The 20542-nt window shown below is 30.7% G+C and overlaps 1 protein-coding gene across 3 annotated transcripts in view; it reads left to right on the top strand.

Annotated features, from left to right (window-relative positions):
* The window catches only part of LOC121130131 (SET domain-containing protein SmydA-8), a 63585-nt gene that overhangs the window by 21046 nt on the left and 21997 nt on the right, over positions 1 to 20542 (top strand). For 2 of the 3 annotated variants that reach the window (XM_071893674.1, XM_040725858.2), the window contains exons 2-3: positions 1369 to 1820; positions 14836 to 15112. In XM_071893674.1, the coding sequence (XP_071749775.1) occupies positions 1669 to 1820; positions 14836 to 15112 (429 nt within the window). In that variant the 5' untranslated portion in view covers positions 1369 to 1668. Of the gene's footprint in view, positions 1 to 942; positions 979 to 1368; positions 1821 to 14835; positions 15113 to 20542 lie in introns of those variants that run through there. The other variant, XM_040725859.2, reaches the window with a different exon arrangement.

Raw genomic sequence — 20542 nt, 5'->3', positions numbered from 1 at the left:
ATAAATCTAAGCAAAAGAACAACATATAACTTTCAACAAAAATGTCTAGCAATGATTTCAAATACATCTCAAACTCGATTTAAAAAAAAAAAAGTGCGTTTCTATAGGAAAAAGAAGAGTGATCTTTATTTATTAATAAATATTATTTAATTATTTTGAAAATCCTTTGTAGAAACTGTTAAATATTGATGTTCAATTTGAATTATGGGAGGGGATGCGTGAGTCTTTTAAAATATCATTGTTTATTAAATGTAAGCAACTATATACCATATATATTATTTATCTTATTATAATAAGTAGCTTTGAAGTAAATTCAACATACATACGAGGTTCGGTTCAAAAGTTTATTTAAAGTCCAAGAGATGGTACTCCTAGCGCGTATCGAAGTTATGTTTAGTTAGTAGCATCTCTTGGAAGAACACACATCAACTTTCGGGCAGATCGGTCCATTTATTTCTGTTTGGCGCTTTGGGTATTGGGTTTGAATTAAAATATAAAGTTGTTCACCCTTATCAATCAATTTAACATCAGGGACTCAAATATTTCTATAAAATATTGAGTATTGAAGGTAAAAAATAAATTAGGATTGACTAATTTTCAATATTTTTGTTCAAAATTGTTTTTATGTTGATTCGCCACATATATCAATAGTATCAGTCATTTGTAAATGCTTCTATAGATGTGATATGTGAGCCCCAGATACCTGTCTATCAAATATAATAGATATTTAAAGTACTACTTTGAGTGCCTACGAAAAAGGCTTTCCGTTTTCATTTTTAGTCGTCTTTATCGATTCGTTTCCCTACTTAATTCATTCTGTAAACGTCCCCCCTCTTTAAATGTACACAGGTATAGAAGGAAAGGGCCCCCTAATACACACACAATAATTTATCCCACGAATAATATGAATAAACAAACACACACTTGTACACCAAATCCTCTCATAAATGGTTTAGCAGAGTGGGGAGAAAGACGGAAGTATAATTGTTTATTAGTAATAGCAATAGTTTTTTATAAATATTATTATTATTTGATATCCTTGACAAATTTTAATTCGTTATTATTTAGTGAAATGGATTTTTACTAATCCTTCAAAGGATATTATTAAGGGAACGACTTTTTTTTATATGTAAATAATTACTTATATTTGAATTTAAATGCAATTTATAAATAAGTTTAAAACTATTGCAGAACGTATCCCTCCCGTAAAAATAAATAAATAAACTATTTCCATCCTTCACATACGCAGTGTAGTATTTATTAGAAATTATTACATACGTGCACTTTTTTGCTTAAAAAAACAAAACACAGCATTACTATCAAAGAATTTCAGTTTAGCGTGCATTCAGTGTTGCTTTTTATTTTAAGCCGGTCAGGAGCAATCCTCTTCTCTTCTCATTCATCTCCCTCTCTTCAGCACCGTACGTTAGTCTTGTGTCAGTAATAATTATACGGCCTAGGCGTAGTATTCTTGGAAACGACCCTTAGTACTCAGTATAGTACTAGACCTGATTTTAAAAAAAATAACGAATAAATTTGAGTGACAATATCAAGGACGGAACTTTAGAAGTTTGTAGGATTTAACTGCACGGGACTCAACCAACTCTATCGTATATTTAATCAAATTTTTGAAAAGAATTTGAGTAACAGGAAATATCATCTTAAGACATGGGCGAACCCTCGTGTTTTTGGTGTGGGGATTCCTCAAGGGATTTAAGGAGTTGCTCTACATGTTCACTCATCCATTATTGCTCAGATAATCACTTTCGATACCATGGGGATCCCAAAACAGGAGAATGTCGACCTTTCATCGTTCTAAGGCAAATATTGATTCATTTTAATTATAATGTTAAGCGCACCATTTGTAATAAAAAACACATTCTAATTAACATATTTTCATGATAAGCAAATATTCAAATAATACAAGAGTACCCTTCTATTAGTACAGATTCGAACTTTTTCGGCTATACTGGGTGTAACAAAAAAATTGTACCAGCCCTAGAAAAAATAAATACATTGAAATTGACAGTTTTTAAACAAATATAATTTAAATATACGACAATTAGGAAGAGTTTTCATTATATAATATATAAGGCCTTAGGCATCATGGACTCATTCAAGGCATCAGTTTTTTTTCTTCATACTCTATTAGTACACATTGTCGTCTAAGAGCTTTTGAGCCACTTTTTAAATGTAAACTGGAGCAGCCTCAAAGAATTTTTTATTAAAATTCAAGCTCTGTTTGTTTGGAGATATAGTTTATAAACATATATAAATATATTTATACAAATGAAATTTACATCCTGATCCCGGGTATTGTTATCATGGAAACATAAGGGTTATCTACCCGGAATACTCTTCATTGGGCTAACCTTGACAGGTTCTTTAAAGAACATTGGGCATGGGCGTCCGCAGGGAGTGTGTTGGAGGGTCTCCTAATTTAGTATATATTTGAAATTTAAAAAAAAAGTTAATATTTGAAATTTAATTTAATTTATAATTTTTTTCCCGCAAAAGTTAAATTTCGCCAATTTTTTCCCAAAATAATTAATTTTCGATGAAATTTTTTTCAAGAAATTAATCTTTTTTTTAAAATTTTTTTTACAAAGTTTGATATAAAATATACATAAAACCAAACCCCCTGTTGGGATCCATTTTATCGTTTTTGCCAGAGGCAGAATGTCTAACCAAGTCTTCCTAGGCTACCATTCTCCTTTTTTACATTATAGACAGTGAATTGGGGAAATGGTTCAATACAGATTATATATAGTGTTCTTTGAATACCTGACATACTTTTTTGTAATACAAAATATCTGTTTAAATTTCTAATCTTCAATTAATTTTAGCAAATCATTTACAGTTTACAAAAATTATTTTTACGAGTGTACAGTTTTCTTCGTTACACCCGATACGAAGTATTTTATTTTGTCATTTTATGACCTTTTTAGTAATAAAATCCACCTTTATATACGTAATGACAAATTGTTAGTTCATACGACACGCACTTTTTTTCCTCCTTTCCTTTTTTTGACCAAATATGGGCTATTTCTTCTGTTTCTAGAAAGGTTATTCAATGAAAGAAAGAATTGAATTAAAACAATTTAAATATTTTTTTGTGGTTATAAATATTAATTTTATGTGATCAAAATAATAAGTGATACATCTTCTACATAAAAAAAATCTAGAAAGAAAATCCTTATGTATTATTTTACCTATTATTAGTAGATACATGCAGCCCCATATTTCGTAGATATAATTGAGTAAATTTTTGGCTTATTATTTAAATTTGTGGGATGGGATGAAATACCCAAGAATATTAGATTAAGTTTTTATTTGGTTAAAGAGATTTTTATTCTCCTCAATATGCCCCCTTTTAAATGCATTAAATCTATCAATTTCTTATTCTTGTATTATGAGAATGGGGGCGTTGGCAGGAAGCATCTCCCTCCAAATTAAGGAAATTTTTGAACTTGAATAAAAATTTAATATTTGAAATTTTTTTCCGAAAAAATTTAATCTTTCAATTTTTTTTCCAATAAATTTAATTTTCTGCCAACGGCTTTGGATTTTATAATTTTTTCGCAAAAAATTTCATATATTGATTTAAAAAAAAAAAAAAAATTTTTTTATGTCAATAACTATGGAATGTATTAATTTCTCCAAAAAAATTAATACTTGAGTTTTTTTTTTTTAAATGTTAAATTTGTTTCCAAAAAATTTTATTTTTGGAAAAAAAATTTGGATTTTAATTTTTTTCTAAAAAATTAAAACCCAATTTAATTATCCTTTTTTTCCTAAAATTTAATTTTCTGTCAATAGCGGTAAATTTTATAATTTTTTTCAAAAAATGTAATTTTTGATTGATTTTTTTAAATGGATAAAATTGAAATTTAATTGTTGAATTTTTTTTCCAAAAAGTGTATTTTTTGCAAAAAAGCTGTGAATTTTATTATTATTCTAAAAATATTTAATATTTGAACTTTTTTCTTGAAAAAAATTTATTTTTTGTAAACGGCTTAGGATTTATTTTTTGTGAGTAACTGACTAAGTTATAATTTTTTTCAATTTTTATTTATAAAAATTAAAAAAAACCAACCCCACTAAAAACAAAACGACAATATAATCCTTTGAACGCCCCTATAAGATCAATTTAGAGTACTTAAAGTGCAACTTGCAACCCACGCAGATAGTTAATTATAATAATTTGTTGATACAAATTGAGAAAACTCATTTTAAACTGTTTTTGTGTTGATGGGCTAAACTTCGTTTTGCTCTCCCTTTTAATTTATTTTGTTCTTTCCTAGTAATATGAAAAAAAAACAACCTTTAGCTGGTCAAAAAAAGAACAGAAAAAAAAAATGTGCGCATTGCATTTAATATATTGAGTATTCATTTTACTTTTAAATGCCCTTTATAGTCTGTAGTGCTGTCACTCATTCTAGGAGTATCATCTCATAGCAAAAGGTATATGCTTAACGCAATAAGCTGAAGTCTAAATTTTCATTTCAAAAGAAAAAGAAAATTTCTTTTAATATCCATTTCTTTGTACAAAAATATATTAAAATAATTAATAGTTGAGTCTTTTCAATAGTTGTTGTAAGGTATGTAAAAAATTTCATATTGTGTAGCCGTAAAAAAAAATCCTTATGTATGTATATATAGAGATGGTGAAAATGTAGAGAAAAATAACAGTTTGGAAATTAAAAACCAAAAACAGTTGCTGCATCCGTTCTTTTATATATGAATGTGCACATACTTTAAGGAAATAAATAGTTGAATATTGATATGTAGAAATGTGAAAATTGTTGAAACTCATAGTTAGTGTAAATGAAAAGATAAGTCTATATTTGTAACTTTTATAAGGGACATATTTGGTGAATGAGATCACTTAAAAACTATCGGTCTCTTTGTTTTGCTAATACCTTTCAATTTTTTAAATAGGGAGTAGTAATTAATAGGAGCACGAATATCCTACAGGTTATCAACATATTGACAAAAGTTATTTTCTTCCCAATACGTTTAATTTGGAGTTTATGAGATTGGACGGTAGGTCAGACACAGATTTCCAACCAAGTCTTTTCACAAGTTCATTCACTTTATACATAAGAATCGTCTTACCCACTTCTTGACTTGATCTCCAACGACCAAGAGAGTTGCAGCACATTCAAGCTTAATTTCCATTTTTGTCCAATACTTATCTCAGAAATTTTGATTTCAATGTGAGGCCCTTTTGTTAGAAAACCTTGTTATTTTTCATAAATTGCAATCAAATGTACTGAGGTATGTAAAACCTCTTGAGTCCTTCTGTGATCAGCGTGATATCCCTGAAGGCCAGATGACAACTTTCGGCTAAGTTTCCACCAAATAAATCCTCGTATATGTTCACAGCATGCAATTGAATTTTGATTAAGGTAATAATAATAAAATCAACTTCATCTTGGCCTCAAAAGTCAACCAGAACTCTGATCCTAACTTATGCGGCATCATTTGAAACATATATTTTAGTTCGTTTAAATGAAGCTTGAATTAGCCTTTTCAGTCTTAGGATTGTTAAGAAATGAACACATTTTGTGGCTAGTTAAATTTTCTGCATTTTTTAAAATGCACTGTAGTTTATTTTAAACTAAACTCCACACTTATATCTCTCCATCCCTGCAAAATATCTACATGAGAGCTATAAGTCATTCTTTACAAGATACATGTCGTATAATACATGAAATTTATTTGATACAATGTTCCTAGATAGCAATAAATAGAAGTGAACTAGATAATGCATACTATTTGGAAATATTTCACATTTGTATTTGTAGAACTTTTTCCTTCAATCTTCATATGCTAAAAACATAACAAGCTACTACGAAATAACATTGTTGTATAATTATTAGACTGTCTTTTTTTTATATTAATATTCTTTAAGGCCCTGTACTGTTCCAAATATGAGTAAATAAATTTTACTTTTCAGTATTTGATATATCATTCAAAAATGATATACACTTGTATAGGATAGTTCTTATAAATTATTTTGTGCGATTAAAATATTTTTGAGTAAAGCAGTCGGTGCAGAAGTTGATTATTCCAAAAAAATCAGAAAACGTTTCAAGCCTGATGATGAGGACCCACCGATAATGATTTCCTGGAAGATTTCTTATCTGGAAGCACCCCCCAAAAAAGGAAAGGAAGAATCCTGGAAATCGATGAATGCGAATACTAAAAGAATGGACTTAGAGTCACGTGCATCTCTACATCCTGTAATCAATGAAAACTTACGTTAATATAGCTAGTTGCGTTACGAGGGACAGCTTTTAGCCCCAAAACAAACAGGGAGAAAAGGTGCCACCCGAAGCAAGGCTTTAATTAAGCTAAAACAGAAGCCTCTTGTGAAATATCTTGTCTTGTTCTTCTCAGATAAGACATTTTTTCAGGCTAACGGGGATTTTATTGATTGAAAGTTAAACGTATGTTATAATGTTCATTTTGTGAAAATTTTAATAAAATCGGTTAAGAAATAAAGTAAATGGAGCCTTTTTACTTTTTTCCTCGACTTGCAAACGTTTGTATGAACCAACCTTTATTTAATAATTGAAGGAGTCTAAAATGTGCTCATTAATTTGCAGTGTCCTTGTTTGATATAATATGACATTGCTTAATTTTACCCAAATGTGATAGTTGTTGAACAAAAAGAAGAAAAGTTATTTTTGATAAACATTGAGCTAGCTCATTTTTCTAAAGTTATTTTATCTCGAGAAAGTTAGTTTTTTTATTGTGCCTAAATGAAAAGTTATTTGTATATTTAAAAATATACATATATACTCAAAAATGTATATTGCACATATAATAAATAATTAAGATTGATAATTAATTAATCATTAATTGTAATTAACTACCTTTATTGTATTCATTAATTAAAACTATAATTATTTAATGTACTTATATTAATGAAGCGTTTATAGTATGTAGAATGCCTTTCTTCTGGGGTACATTGCGGAAAAAGTTTGCAGGGAAGCGAAAAAATGAGTGTTGTCCAGTTAATATAAAACTGCTTTTTTAAAACATATGTTTATACATCGACACAAAAGTAATAATTTAAAAAAAGTTAAAAAGTATATATTTTATTTTACGTTATAAATATATATAAACGACATATTCACATCATATTTCCAATAGGAATTGGCATTTGTATAGTTGTTAGGCATTGTCCAGGAAAAACAAAAGTTGGTCATCTTGCGTAGTTGAAGAACTACGTAAGATCATTGATATTTTTTGGATACAAATAGATTTTTGTGGACTTAAACTACATAGTCAAAAAAAACTATTGAATTATTTGGTAGGCTGAATAAATGATTGACAAATAAATGTATTGATAAAATAAAAGTTTATTTGGTTGAAGGGGTATAGGAACCTCTTTGAATTTTCAAACTAAGGAGAAGTAATTCATAAGAGCGCTAACATCTTGCAGATTACAAACAAAGGTACAAAAGGTATGATTCCCCCCAAATACGTTAAAAACACAATTTAAATAATTGAACTCTCGGTCAGACCCAGGCTTGTGACAGAGTCCTTCTTTTAGTAACAAGTTCCTTCACCTTGTACACCAGACTGCCTATCACTGATTTGGATTCTTTATTTGACTTATAAGGTTATAGTTGACTTAAAAATGGTCATTATATAAAATCATGAATGATTCGTTGGTTTGTCCTAAAAGACCTGTGAATGCATTTTTCCATTAATTAAAAGGTATTTCGAAGGAGAGGATCAAACAACCAAGTAACTCCACCTAGATCATTGAGGTTGAGGTGTATGGAAAAATTCAGAAAGAGATGGGGGATCAACAAATGTGCCAAGGTAGTTTTAAAAAAGATTCAAAACCCTCTGATTTCCCATTACACATCGTGAGTAAATTATATGTTCATTACAAATTCGCTGCAAATTTGTAGGTTATGTGAGGAAAAAGATGATGATGATGTTTATTTATTCCTGAAGTCTCCTTATTTACAAAAAGAAAGAATGAAAATTAGACAATATATGGGAATCCATGATGAGAGAGATACTTACATGTCATCGGACTTAGTGAGGTCTAATATTATTACACTAGGATTTGTGTTTACCATTTATAGACTTTTATCGATCGAAAATACACAAGTTTTATGGACTATGGATTGCCGATTTTAAAAGATGAAATAGTATTAGAGATGTAAATCCTTTATTTTGGTATTTTAAAGGTTATGTTATTTTAAATATCTATATGTTGGTTATTTTAATGTTTGTTTGGTTATTGGTGTTAGATAGTAATTGTCCTGCTCTTGGTGATGTGTTTACTTTGAGGATAATAAACAGCCTGAACTCCGGGCCAAGAAAAAAAGAGAAGAAGAAATATATTCGTTAATTGTAATGAGAAGTTATTGCTTTCTTTAAGAAGGACTTGTGGTGGATGAAGATGGAACAAATCATTCTAGTTTTCTTTTTTTTTTTTGACAGTTCAGAAAGTGATTTTCACTTTCATAGTGTCAGATTTTATTCTATGTTCCCTCCTTCTCCTTGCACTCTACAAAACTCCCATCCCTAATGGTAAGGGAGTTATTAATGGCTATTTTATAATATTTGATAAATGTGTAATAAATCATACGTGTCTTATTCATTCACACAAAAATAATAAAAATAACAATATCTGCAGAAAATATATGCAAACAACACTAATAAAATTAATTTTGCAGCGATTTAAAAGAAAAAAGTATTGAATTTCTATATTATGTCATAGGGAGTAAATGGAATGGAGAAGGAGTATTTAGAACAACTCTAATTAGTAGAACCACACGTATATACATAGATTAGCCAAAAATCATACATACTTTTGTTGCATCAACATAAAAACAATTTTGAACAAAAACCATGAAACAGAGAAAATCCCAATTTAGTTTTTTACTTCATTTATGCATATAGTGTAATATTTGTGTCCATTATATGCTTTATATTCTAATTTATTGGATAAAGGGAGGATACCGCATCTATTGTGAGTATATATATATATACATATTAACTCTTGTTAGTTGATTAAAGGAAGTCTCCTTGAGAGCAACTCTTCTCCCAATATATATATATATGTAACGATGAAAATCGGTTGTGTTTTATAGCTGCTCATTAATTTGTTATAGGTAATATGAAGAATGGCATTTTCTTTTCCTTAGCAGTTGTCATTATTATTTATTCACGAGTAGTGAATATCTTTTTCTAAATAGATTCAATTTGATTCAAAACCTCATTAAACATTTGTGTGTGCTCATAAAAGACGCAGCGTAACCCAGAGGATTTGTTGCAGAGTTAGAACTATAAGTCCTCTTTGGGCTCAGAGTAAAATTGCCTATCGACATCTGAGTAATTCTAGCAAATGTCCTTGTTTTTCTCCTTTTCTCCTTCCTCCTTTGTCACCCCTGATTGTAGCTGATATAATGACACGTCAGAAGCATTATTCTTTCTCTCCTCCTCAACATTCTTCAAATATTCAGGGTTACCATATGTATTTTCAGTTGTTGTTTATTAACATGCTCACTCTACAGAGGATTTTCATACTTATATATTAGGAGCATTTCATAAGAAATATTCAGGTGGAAACGGATTTGACTAAAATTTTCACAGTGGTATTGTTAAATTAGAGCATCTTGGAAATATAATTTCCGTTTTTAACTAAATCCAATTAAAAATTCTGAGGCCGGATGAATAATTGATATTCTGATGAATACTTGATAACTGATTTATCGTAGACCAGAGCAGATATAGGCAAGTGTAATACATCATTAAAAAGCTTATTAGTTTAAAAAAAAAACCTTATTGTATTGTTTTTGTTATGAAAAAAAAACAACAAAAAAAACAACAACTAACACATTGATCAAGAAGTAATGGCTTTATTTTTAAATCAAAACTTCATGCATATTGTATCTTTTGTACATTTATTATAATTCATTATATTATGTACTTTAATTCAAATTATTTTATGGCTTTTCTAGCAGGACCTTAGCCCAAAACATACTACCAATTCAACAAAGGAATCAAGGAGAGTCATATTAAGGTCATGGAGTGCCCTCCCTAGCCTACGGGCTTCTATCAATGAATGTTAATCCTTAGTCAAAATTAATTTGGGGGGGAAGATTGGGAGTGGCTATTCTATTTAGTTTCTGTTTCTTTTCGTATGAAAGTTTGCAATATACAATCAAGTGGATCTAATATTCTCGACCACCCTGTTTTTAAATAGGATTACGTACACAATTTGTGTTCTCTGGGCTCTTTCCCAGTTCATGTATGAATACAACTATAAAAAATCTATAAAAACCCATTATTTACCTACCTAGGAATACCCTGGGCCTATATGCCTCTACTTTTTTTTATGTTTACTTACATAAATACACATGATGTTAGAGTACTAGAACTATTTGTATATATAAATATTACAAGGCCCTCTATCCTCAGTTCCAAAAGTCTAACAATTTTGTAATTGACACCATTTGAAAGAACTGACAAAAAGCTAGAATTTAATTTTTGTTTATTTTTGCCTCCCTCCTTCTTAAAAGTCAAAGACACGGGCGTATACTACAAAGTCCGCAGATAACTTGTCTTGCCATGGTTAAAGAGCACGTTCTCCAGTGTTTACCCAAGACGGTACCCTGGCACACATGCCCAAGAAGGTGAAGTATTTCTGCAGGGAGAACATGACTGCCTTTTAGGCGACAGACTTCTGGTCTTCGTCCTCATTTGACGTCATCTCCCTGGACTGTGTCTGCCTTCCGCCGTCGCGGGAAAGGCATCATTGTTGCTAAGAATGGCTACATTAATGATTAAGAGAGCTCAGAACCCCATATATCTATAGTACTAATTGTGTTTAAATTCTATAGTTGATTAATAAATTATATCTTGTTGAAATTTATAATTCAAAGTGTTTGGATTTTATGGACCACTCGGTAATACAAAGGATTCGCATCTGGGATACTATAAGGTGGTGGACACTTTGACTACTCCGAGTAATTGATATGATTAACTCAAAATAATAATAAATAGAGTTCCATACTGCTGAAAATTATATTACCATTAAGAATGTTATCTGCTTCTGTTTTGTTGACTGTAATGTGAGAGATTTTAAAATATGGAGCATGATTGCTAAGTTGGACTCATCTGAATGATGTTTTTGAGGTTATCGGCATTGATAATGGAGGCTTCTGCTACTACTACCATCCTTCCTTTCAAAGTTCCCATCCTCTTCCACCTCTTCTTTTTTACTTAATAAACAGTATTTCTGGCCACTCTGATTAACTTTGAAATCTCAGCGTTGGATATTGCCTCGCAATATTTACTTCCTTTGAATATTTACATCCCCTCGTGTCACCTTTTTATATATATTATATACACTTACATTGCTCTCTCCAATTACCTTTGAATTCTCTGTTAATGTGTGATCCGTACGAATTAGAGTTGGGACCTTGAGTCTTAACCTTCATCTTGATGTTAATGTTTCCTAACATTTAATATTTTACAGTACAGAAATGTGTGTGTGTTTTTTTTAGTTTCCACCCTGTACATGATATATTTATAAATATATCATGGTTCTTGATTCCTTTGTCTCTAATATACATAATACATATATGCAAGAAAAAATGATTATAATATCACTAGTATAGTTCTGGACTTGATTAATTATGTTTGATGTGACTCTTTTTAACGAGAAAATATATATATACTTATTGATAACTATTTATTATTGTAGTTGTATAGACTTTTGTTTTTGCAAGTGTGTTTTTTATTTACCAAAGCTACTATCATGATTGTGAGAGGTTGTTTAAAATAAGCCTTAGAAAGTAAATAAAGTCGCCATGACTTTTTGTAGCTGCAACCTGAGCAGGATTTTTATTTTATTTTCTAAAGCTGTTATAGTAGCTGTTATTCTGATAAGGGAACTCTTCAGTATACATTAGTGTGTGTGCTCATAAAAGACGGAGAGACGGGGTTTGCTCCTCCAGAGTTATAAGTAGTGTTGCCTCGGTCCTTATTTATTCGTTCTAGTAGAGTCCAGTCTTAGAAGTGGTCCTATCTATCCGGAAGACCGGGGTATCAGTGTGGTATCTACTTTGCCTCGGAGGCGGTTGGTACAAGATTTAAAAAAAATAATATTTAGCAAAGAGAACAAGTAAAACTTAAAAAGAGATAAAATTCTAACTGCTACAAAAACAAAGCCGATTGAAGTAGGCGTGTGTCTGTCAGGAAAGTTACCAGACTACTTTCCCAGAAAATGCACGAGATAAAAACTTTTGGATTTGGGACCCTTTCTCTGTGGATCCTGCTCCAGAAGATACGGAAGAGAATGAATTAATGGAACTATTAGCTGACAGCTTCAGATCACAAATGGGCATGGGCCTTGTTTCACTCTGGATATTGAATCCCAGTCAAGGTTGGGTAATCCCTGCACATTTATTTCTCTTTCATGCCGTCCGAGTGCTGGCTGAAAGTGGCTTTGATTGCCTTGGTGTTTGGATGACAGTCACTGCAGGCCTTCCCCCCGACATGCACCCAAGATATGTAGCCATGGGGGGTTGCATTAGGGAATGTAGCAGGGCCAAAATTGTCAAAAAAAGGTGTTTAAAAGAATTCAAAAGAGTCTTGCAACGGGGAAATAGGGTTTTTTCACTGCTCGTGTCAAAAATGGTCATTCTAACACCACAAAGATTCTTCTAAACACTTTTTAGATAGTTCTCTGAACTGTCTGTTGTTAAAACTCGAGATGTTTTTCTTGGGTCCTCATGGTATTGAGTGGTTTGGCTTGGGATGTTTTCTTTTACTCCTCCAGATCCGGTTTGGCCTTTTTAACAGAGCCCTTCTTCCTCTCTAACGTTTCGGACTTGCTAACAGCCTAGAAGGTAGTCCTGAAGATGTTTAGCTGTTTGGAGCGCGATAATGAAAATTGGCCGATCACGTTCAAGTGCCATTTTTTCGACTTGAATTAGTAATTGTTAAGATTTTAATGGACCACCTGGTATCTTCAGTCCAGTGTATTATTTGTTGTATGAACATGTTAGGTTTTTATCTTATTTATTTTGGAGGGTGTCAGGTCTCCCACTAAAAATCCCTATATTTTCCTGTACATACATTACGTCACGAATGTGTTTGTTTATTGATGACGTAGAAAACAAATTGGGTAAAATATTTAAATTACGCGAAAACATTTATAAAGAGAAGCTTTTATAAATGTAAATATATAAATTATATTAATGTATATATCCCTACAACAGATTAAATTTCCTCCGAGTGGCAGCACTGGAAGGTGTTCCCTGGAAATATTTTCATAATCACAAATGTGCCTTCTGTTGAAAAAGGTTGAGAATCCCGGACTCAAAAAGTCAGTAAAAGACGAGATACAAACGCTCCAAAGTTATTAAAAGAAGAGTTCTTGTATTAAAAAGGAGAACCCACATTACATATTTTCTGGAAGTTAGTAAAATACTCGAACTCGCAAATTTTGACTTGGATCCAACACTAGTATTTTATAGATCTATAATCAATCTAAAAAATATTTATTCATGTGAATTTGTCATTGTTATGGGAATTATATCTTTATTTCGAAGATCTTCAGAGGTAAATATAATATGACACAAATTTGTATGTCTGCAAAAATAATTTTTTTCAATGAATATCCTTTTATTGAAAAAACATTATATAATATGACCTTCAAAGAAAGATTTGAGCTTACATTTTGGAAAGGTAAGGTATAGATTATACGAAAAATGAGATACTATAAGCAAGTTTTATATGCTATGTTTCTCTTGTTTAATATTGCATAGTTTAGGATGGATTCTCAGTTCTTAGTTTTTGACAATGATGACGTTTAGTATATCAAAAAGTGCTCTGTTGTATCGCACATCATCAAAAAAAAAAAAAAAAAAAAAATAAAATAATTAAATATTTTGTTCAAACCATGAAAAGTTTGTATTTTTAAGTAAAAATAAAAAATTGATCCTCTCGGTACTTAAAGTTGTTTCAAAAGTGGACGATATATTTAAGCTCATCAATTATGTATACCTGGTAGACAGTACAAACTTGTGCAGTCGTACAATCCCAAATTCTGAGGTTATAAATGACTGAATTATAGATATCCCAACGCTATATTGTATCAATAAAATATTATCTGTCAGCAAACGTTTATTATTTTTTAATTGATCTAATAATTGCATCAAAGTAAGACATAATGTTTGTAAATAAACTTTTTAGACAGTTTTGTGATTGTGACCATCTTTGACGCGCAAAGATGGTCACCAACAAAGAAATAAAACAGCATATTTTATAGTTTTTCTTTGAAGAAGGCGAAAACGTTAGCCAGGTGGCTGAGAATGTGAAAAGGGTTGATGGTCCTTATATTACAGCAACCAATGACGTGGTATTTTGGTTTCGTCGATTTATTAAGCTTTTTTTTTTGATTGCCAAGGAGATAAACTTTAATGACAAAAAATAAATAACTATTCACAATAATGGATATTATGAGCTATATATAAGTATTCAAGAACATCAAAATCCAATATATATATTATGAAGAATCAGTCCGAATGTTAAAAAAAAAAAAAAACCATGTAATAATCAATGACTCAATAATTAGGAGTAGCATGTTTTTTTTTAATCCAAAAACTGCCACGAACTAATTATAAAATGCTCATTCTACTCAATATATGTATGAAATATTTCAATCAACGTATTTTTGACCTTTTTATAAAGTTGCTTGTAAACAAAAAAACTTTTGATTAAGCTTGACAATCAAAAGCTTCGTAATTAAAAATAGCATTATTATTTATTATTTTTTAAAATTTGCAGATCGTCGCAAAAGGGTCGTTATTTAGTAGCAACGCGTGATATTAAAGCCTGTGAATTAATCTTCTCCGAGGATCCCTTCATTGTTGGTCCTTCTCGACTGCACAAATATATATGTCTTGAATGTTTAGAAGACGTGGATGAATCTCATATGAACCTTTGTTCTAAGTGCAACTTCCCTGTCTGTAACGAGATCTGTGCCACAGAGGGGAAATGGCATGCTCCATTAGAATGCTCTTATTTTCAATCAAAAGGATTCAAGGCTGCTTCAATTTCAGAGGTGAGTATTAGGCAATAATGAGTGATCCAGGACTGTTGTAACAGAAGGGGGGTGGAGTGACTTTCGAAACCTGGAGTATCAGAGTCGAAAAATGTAACTACGAATTTCTGATTATTTTTGTATTTATTTTTTAAAAACCTACAAAAGGTTGAGCATACATCTCCGCTTAAAATCTTTTTCCTACAAATTAACAACGAATTACACAAATATCTGTTTCAATTTGAGCTTTAAAAGCTAATTATCTCAATTTTTTCGATGGGCATGGTTGATTTTACATTTTGGTTGACTTTGACATTTGGTCATGACCTCTAAAAAATTTAAAGGCCTCTTAATGTTAACATATATAATATTCATACAAAATCTATCTGTAATCCTACTTACAAACAAACACAAAACAAATCGGAGGTAAAACAAAACTTTGTTGGCGGAGTTTAAAGAAGGCCTTAAAAAAATCTAATTTACTTTTTTCTAGAAAAATGACTTTTTATTAATAGCTAGAAATACTAGCAAAGATTACTCAGCATTGCTCAGGGCAAACAGGGAGAAAAAAATCTCATTGACAATGGTCAATATTATTTTTTCTTAATGTTTAGCGGCCTTCGGCGCGGTTGAGCATTATAATATAATTATTATTACGAATTAAATTTTTTTTTGTTATATACTTCAAATAATATATCAACAAATAGGCATAAAATAATTGTCTACGTAGTAGAATTGTATCTTTTAATTTTTGTCAAAAAATTGCCAAATCGAAATTCAGGAAGAAAATTGCAAAAAACTTGTTTACACTAAATTTGTAAATAGTATGTATTAGAACTGTAAGAGGGAACACAAAACTACCCAAAAAATTTCCCACTTGCAAAAACAAAAAAATTCTGGAGAATATTGTCGTCGAAAAAATAAGCTTCGATAACTTGGTCATTTTTGCGAATATTTAAATTGTTTTAGAAATTGAAAATACTCCATTTTAAAGTTAGAGTTTAAATTATAAGTCCAAAATGCATCATTTTGTGATATTTTTTCTTAATAATTGAAAACTGACGTTTGAGTCAAAAAATGAGAAAAAAATTTAAAAAAAAAATTTAAAAATCATTCTGAAAATCACTGATATTAAAATTAAATTTTTTTGATGTATCCAATTTTTATGAAAACGATTTTCCAGACAAATTTCTACAAACTTTATTTAATTAATGAATCCAATAATTGATCCTAAGTTCATCTTTTGCACCTGAAAAAAAACGAAATTGCAATTTTCATCGGTTTCTTTTTTTTAGCCAATAACTTTTTTGATTTGGAATACATATAGAAAACATTATTATTCGTGTACCTAGTTGTTTTTTGAGTCGCCAGTCATTTTTGATGTGTAATTCAACACCCTATTTAGCCTGCTTGAGCTCCAAAAAACATTTTTTGGTTACCCATAAAGAACACATAAACTCTATTCTATCTATAGGATTCAACAAAGGAAGAGTTTTGAGCAGAATAATCAAGAATTTTAGGAAAAGCTTGTCATAGTATCATATTTTATCGTTTTAATTTTATGTATTGCACATAATTTGGATATTTTAGCTCGTTATAGTGAATTTTTTCAGCATGAATATTTATAGTAGATATGGTTCAACTCCAGGGCACGAAGTTTGAACTACAATGATTTTTTATGTATCTGTACGTAATTCCCCTGGACTTTATTATTGTTATATTTAGATTATCTTTTTTGTTTATATATATATTAATATGAAGAAACCGAATAAAAAAACAACTTTATTTCATATATATACAGATTATTAAAGAAAATTGATCTGAAAGATCATTAAAACTTCCCATAACTTTCTAAAAAAAAACATGGTACAATTGTAAATTTGTAAATGAACAAAGTTATTTATCAAATAGGTCTTTTATTATATTTTTGGGGAAAATTGAAAAGGAATATTTCTGATATTTAAAAAAAACAAACCCTATTATTCGCGTCAGAAATAATGAGATGTCAGTAAATGAAAAAAAACCAGCCTTGACACGTCAGTGAACAGATTGGCAGGTATTGACGATGAAAGCCGCGCCCATGGCGTAGCAAGCTATCAAGTTGGCAGCTCGGAGCGAATTCAAATTTGGCTGAAAAATGTGGCAGACATTCTTCTGCAAGATACCCAAAACTACAAAGTCCAGGAGGTTGAGTTCAGGCTGAAGGAGGGGCACAAGGGTTGCCTTTGTTATTGTTGATCTGATATGTTTACATAGAGAGACATGTGATAAAAACCACATTTGTTTATTTTTGTCTCAGCTGTTGTTTAGTTGTCAAGTAAATTGTTACGAGAATCAATCACTTGATCAAAAGCTGGCGCCATTTTAACATTAAAAAAAGAATGAAACTTTATAACAATTTTGTTATTCCGAATGTTTTGTATTAGGCTATCCCTTTACCAATATTGGGGGGGGATGCCATATTAGAGGGAATTTTTTGGTTTGACAATCTTTTTCATAGGAATTCAATTTCACAATTAAAAAGACACACAGAAATCGAATAGGTCGTGTCTCAAATCTTTTGTGTACGTAATCACTAACATTTATTTAAAGTTTTGGTTGATATAACGAAGAATCCCAATATGGAGGTGAGATATGTGATAACATCAAGTCCACTTCATGAATATATTATACTTGGAACTTATCTTATAAATGGATATATCTAAGACTTTTCCCCTTCGCTTGCTGTAACACAAAGGGGTCTTTGGCAAGCGACTCCGCCTTACGATTGTGGAAAAACTGTTGATATTATTCATTAGAATCATGTGAATAAACTTTTTCAAGAATTAACGAGACCCTGTTTCTTAAGACTCGGAGGCAATCACATAAAATCAGCTAACATTACATATATATGCACTGTTCACTGTTTTTTTTTTTAATATTGGGAAGTTTACTTTACCTCTCCTTAGACATTCCCAGCTATACAATGTGCCCATTCCTTGGCATTTGAAAATGAGTTTTTCTAATTCAGAAGAGGACTTCACGTTGTCAATGTGTGATGGATGAATTAGTGGTTTAAATCTATCTTTTAATTGGATGCATAGGATTATGTCTTCTACTTACAGACTAGCTGAGAGATGAAAAATTCACAGCTAAATTTCACATAGCCACATGAATTTTGTTTTTCAGCACTCCATCTAAAGATTGTGGTAAATATTCAACACTATTTGACACGCTTTTTCGGAATGTCCACAATGACATCTGCTGTAATTATTTATTATTTTGAACATGAGATGTCTGGAGTACAATAGCTTTAATATAATTACGGCAATAATTCTATTGGGGATGTTCTCAAAAAATAAGAAAGTACTTCTAAAGCTAAGTCGATAAGAAATGCTTTATTTAATATTAGGAGCTACCTAGTAAAGAATTTAACTGTAGGAGAACCTGTGGTTGCGGAGGATATTCGTCCTATTTTAATTTCGGTGGTGGCAAGATATGATGAGTTCGAATTGAAGATCCGTAGGGCGATTGAGGGAGCTTGGGACTAGGCCTCGGATATCATTCATCAAACGCATCAAGCCATTTTCAGACATTGCAGAAAATACTCAAACTTTTTAGAAAGAGCAAAAAACAAAAAATGAGGCAATTAACAATTTAAAACCAAATTTCCTTTTAATGTTATATATTTGTATTTTCTTGATTCTATGCTTAGTTATATTTTTCTAAATGCATCTTCAACAGATAATTTTTAATAATTCTCATTTTTATAAATTATTTCTTGTCTAAATAAAGTTTTAAAAAAATGTAATTATGTGCTACTACAAGTTAGTGGGTCCAACTTTGTACACTAGAAAATTTGAACTCTTTTGTTTTTGAGCATATTAAAAATATAACCTTGTTCTTCAAGATGAAGGAAACAAAACAAAAAATCTTAATATAAACTACAGATAAAGACAATGTTAAAATATATACTCACACATTATCATTATTTGTGGATTTTTTTTTCTTTAGTAATATCAAAAGAAAGTAAGAACCATATGGGAATTGAAAAGTGAACATTTCTTTTATCCCTCGAAAATGCATTTTTTATATTTTTTTTTATAAAAAAAACTTATATATTTGTTATTGGAGGGATGTTTAAATTAAAAGGGAACTAGGCGCGTTCACACAAAATATAAATAAATATTTTTTTAATTAAGTCTTTTACAAATGTAAGCAGATTCTTAAATACATAATTTCGATTCCAGTTAATTATTGGGGGTGGGGGGTGGGGGGAGGAACATAAAACTTATAGGCTCTTTTTCATTCCCAAATTCTGAGATTCTAAATTAGTGATTTTAAGAATTCTGGTGGTACTATATAGTATCTATAAAATAATATTAACTGTCAGCCAACGTTTATTATTTTTTAATTGAGCTAATAATGAGAGTAGGATACAAGAATGAAGGCCACAGCTTTACTTTATGTGGATCCAACTTCAACAGGGATCTCAAAGATAATTGGAGTTCCCAGAAAAGGTGCTAACAATGTAAAAAAGAAGTTGGAAAATAATGGAGACATGGAAAGGAAATGTGATAGTTGCAGAAACTATTTCATCAATGAAGATACCCTCAAAAAAATCACTTTACACTTCAATTAACAAAACGAAAGCAAATGAATTCCCCAATGACAATTAAATCCTCAGTAGAATGGAGATCCGGTACGCACAACCTAAATTATCTAATAATTCTTTGCTAAAATATCAATTAAGTGGCTGCTATCCTATAGCGGGTACATAGTTGAAATTTGCATACTTATATTAGAAAGGAATAAGAAAAAACATGAGAGAAATTGATAATTCCTCCCATCAGTCGACCAACTACCTATATTTACATCACCCCTCTAAAAAAGACAATTAATCCAAAAATGGCCTCACAAAGAGACAAAATAATCTAACTTGTACAGAACAAACACACACATAGATCCAAAACTAGACTTGGAAAATCAGGCATACTAGTTACAACATTCAGAAGGTAATTAATAAAGGTATTGGCATAATATGATGGTCCATCGGCACACACACCAAAAGTTACAGAGTCCTTTTGGGAGATCAAGGTTCAATTCTGGCCGAAAATAATGTAGGTTCCAAACTCGCTAGATGCCAACCCTCTTGTCCTACCGAACAAGAGTACCTAATCTAAAAGCTTCAAGGGTTCCATTGATGAGTATTTGAGCTCCATCACCTCACCTCCAATTACATTGACACTTACATCAAGGGCATGATCAAAGTCGACTGAGACTACATTGAAGATCAGTAATGGAAACCATGTGCAAACAGCTTTATAAAGTTGTGTAAATGAAGCTTCTCTACTTTCGGAAATTACATCTTAAATTTCCAGATTCAAAATGACCAGTTTTTAATTACGCATCTGATCTTCCAGACACTAATCCTCTTTATTATTTCTCCTGACTTGACTTTGAGTCAATTAA

Source organism: Lepeophtheirus salmonis, chromosome Z, assembly GCF_016086655.4.
Source record: "Lepeophtheirus salmonis chromosome Z, UVic_Lsal_1.4, whole genome shotgun sequence".
NCBI classification, from domain to species: Eukaryota; Metazoa; Arthropoda; class Copepoda; order Siphonostomatoida; family Caligidae; genus Lepeophtheirus; species Lepeophtheirus salmonis.
This window is presented reverse-complemented; position numbering and strand designations above follow the sequence as displayed.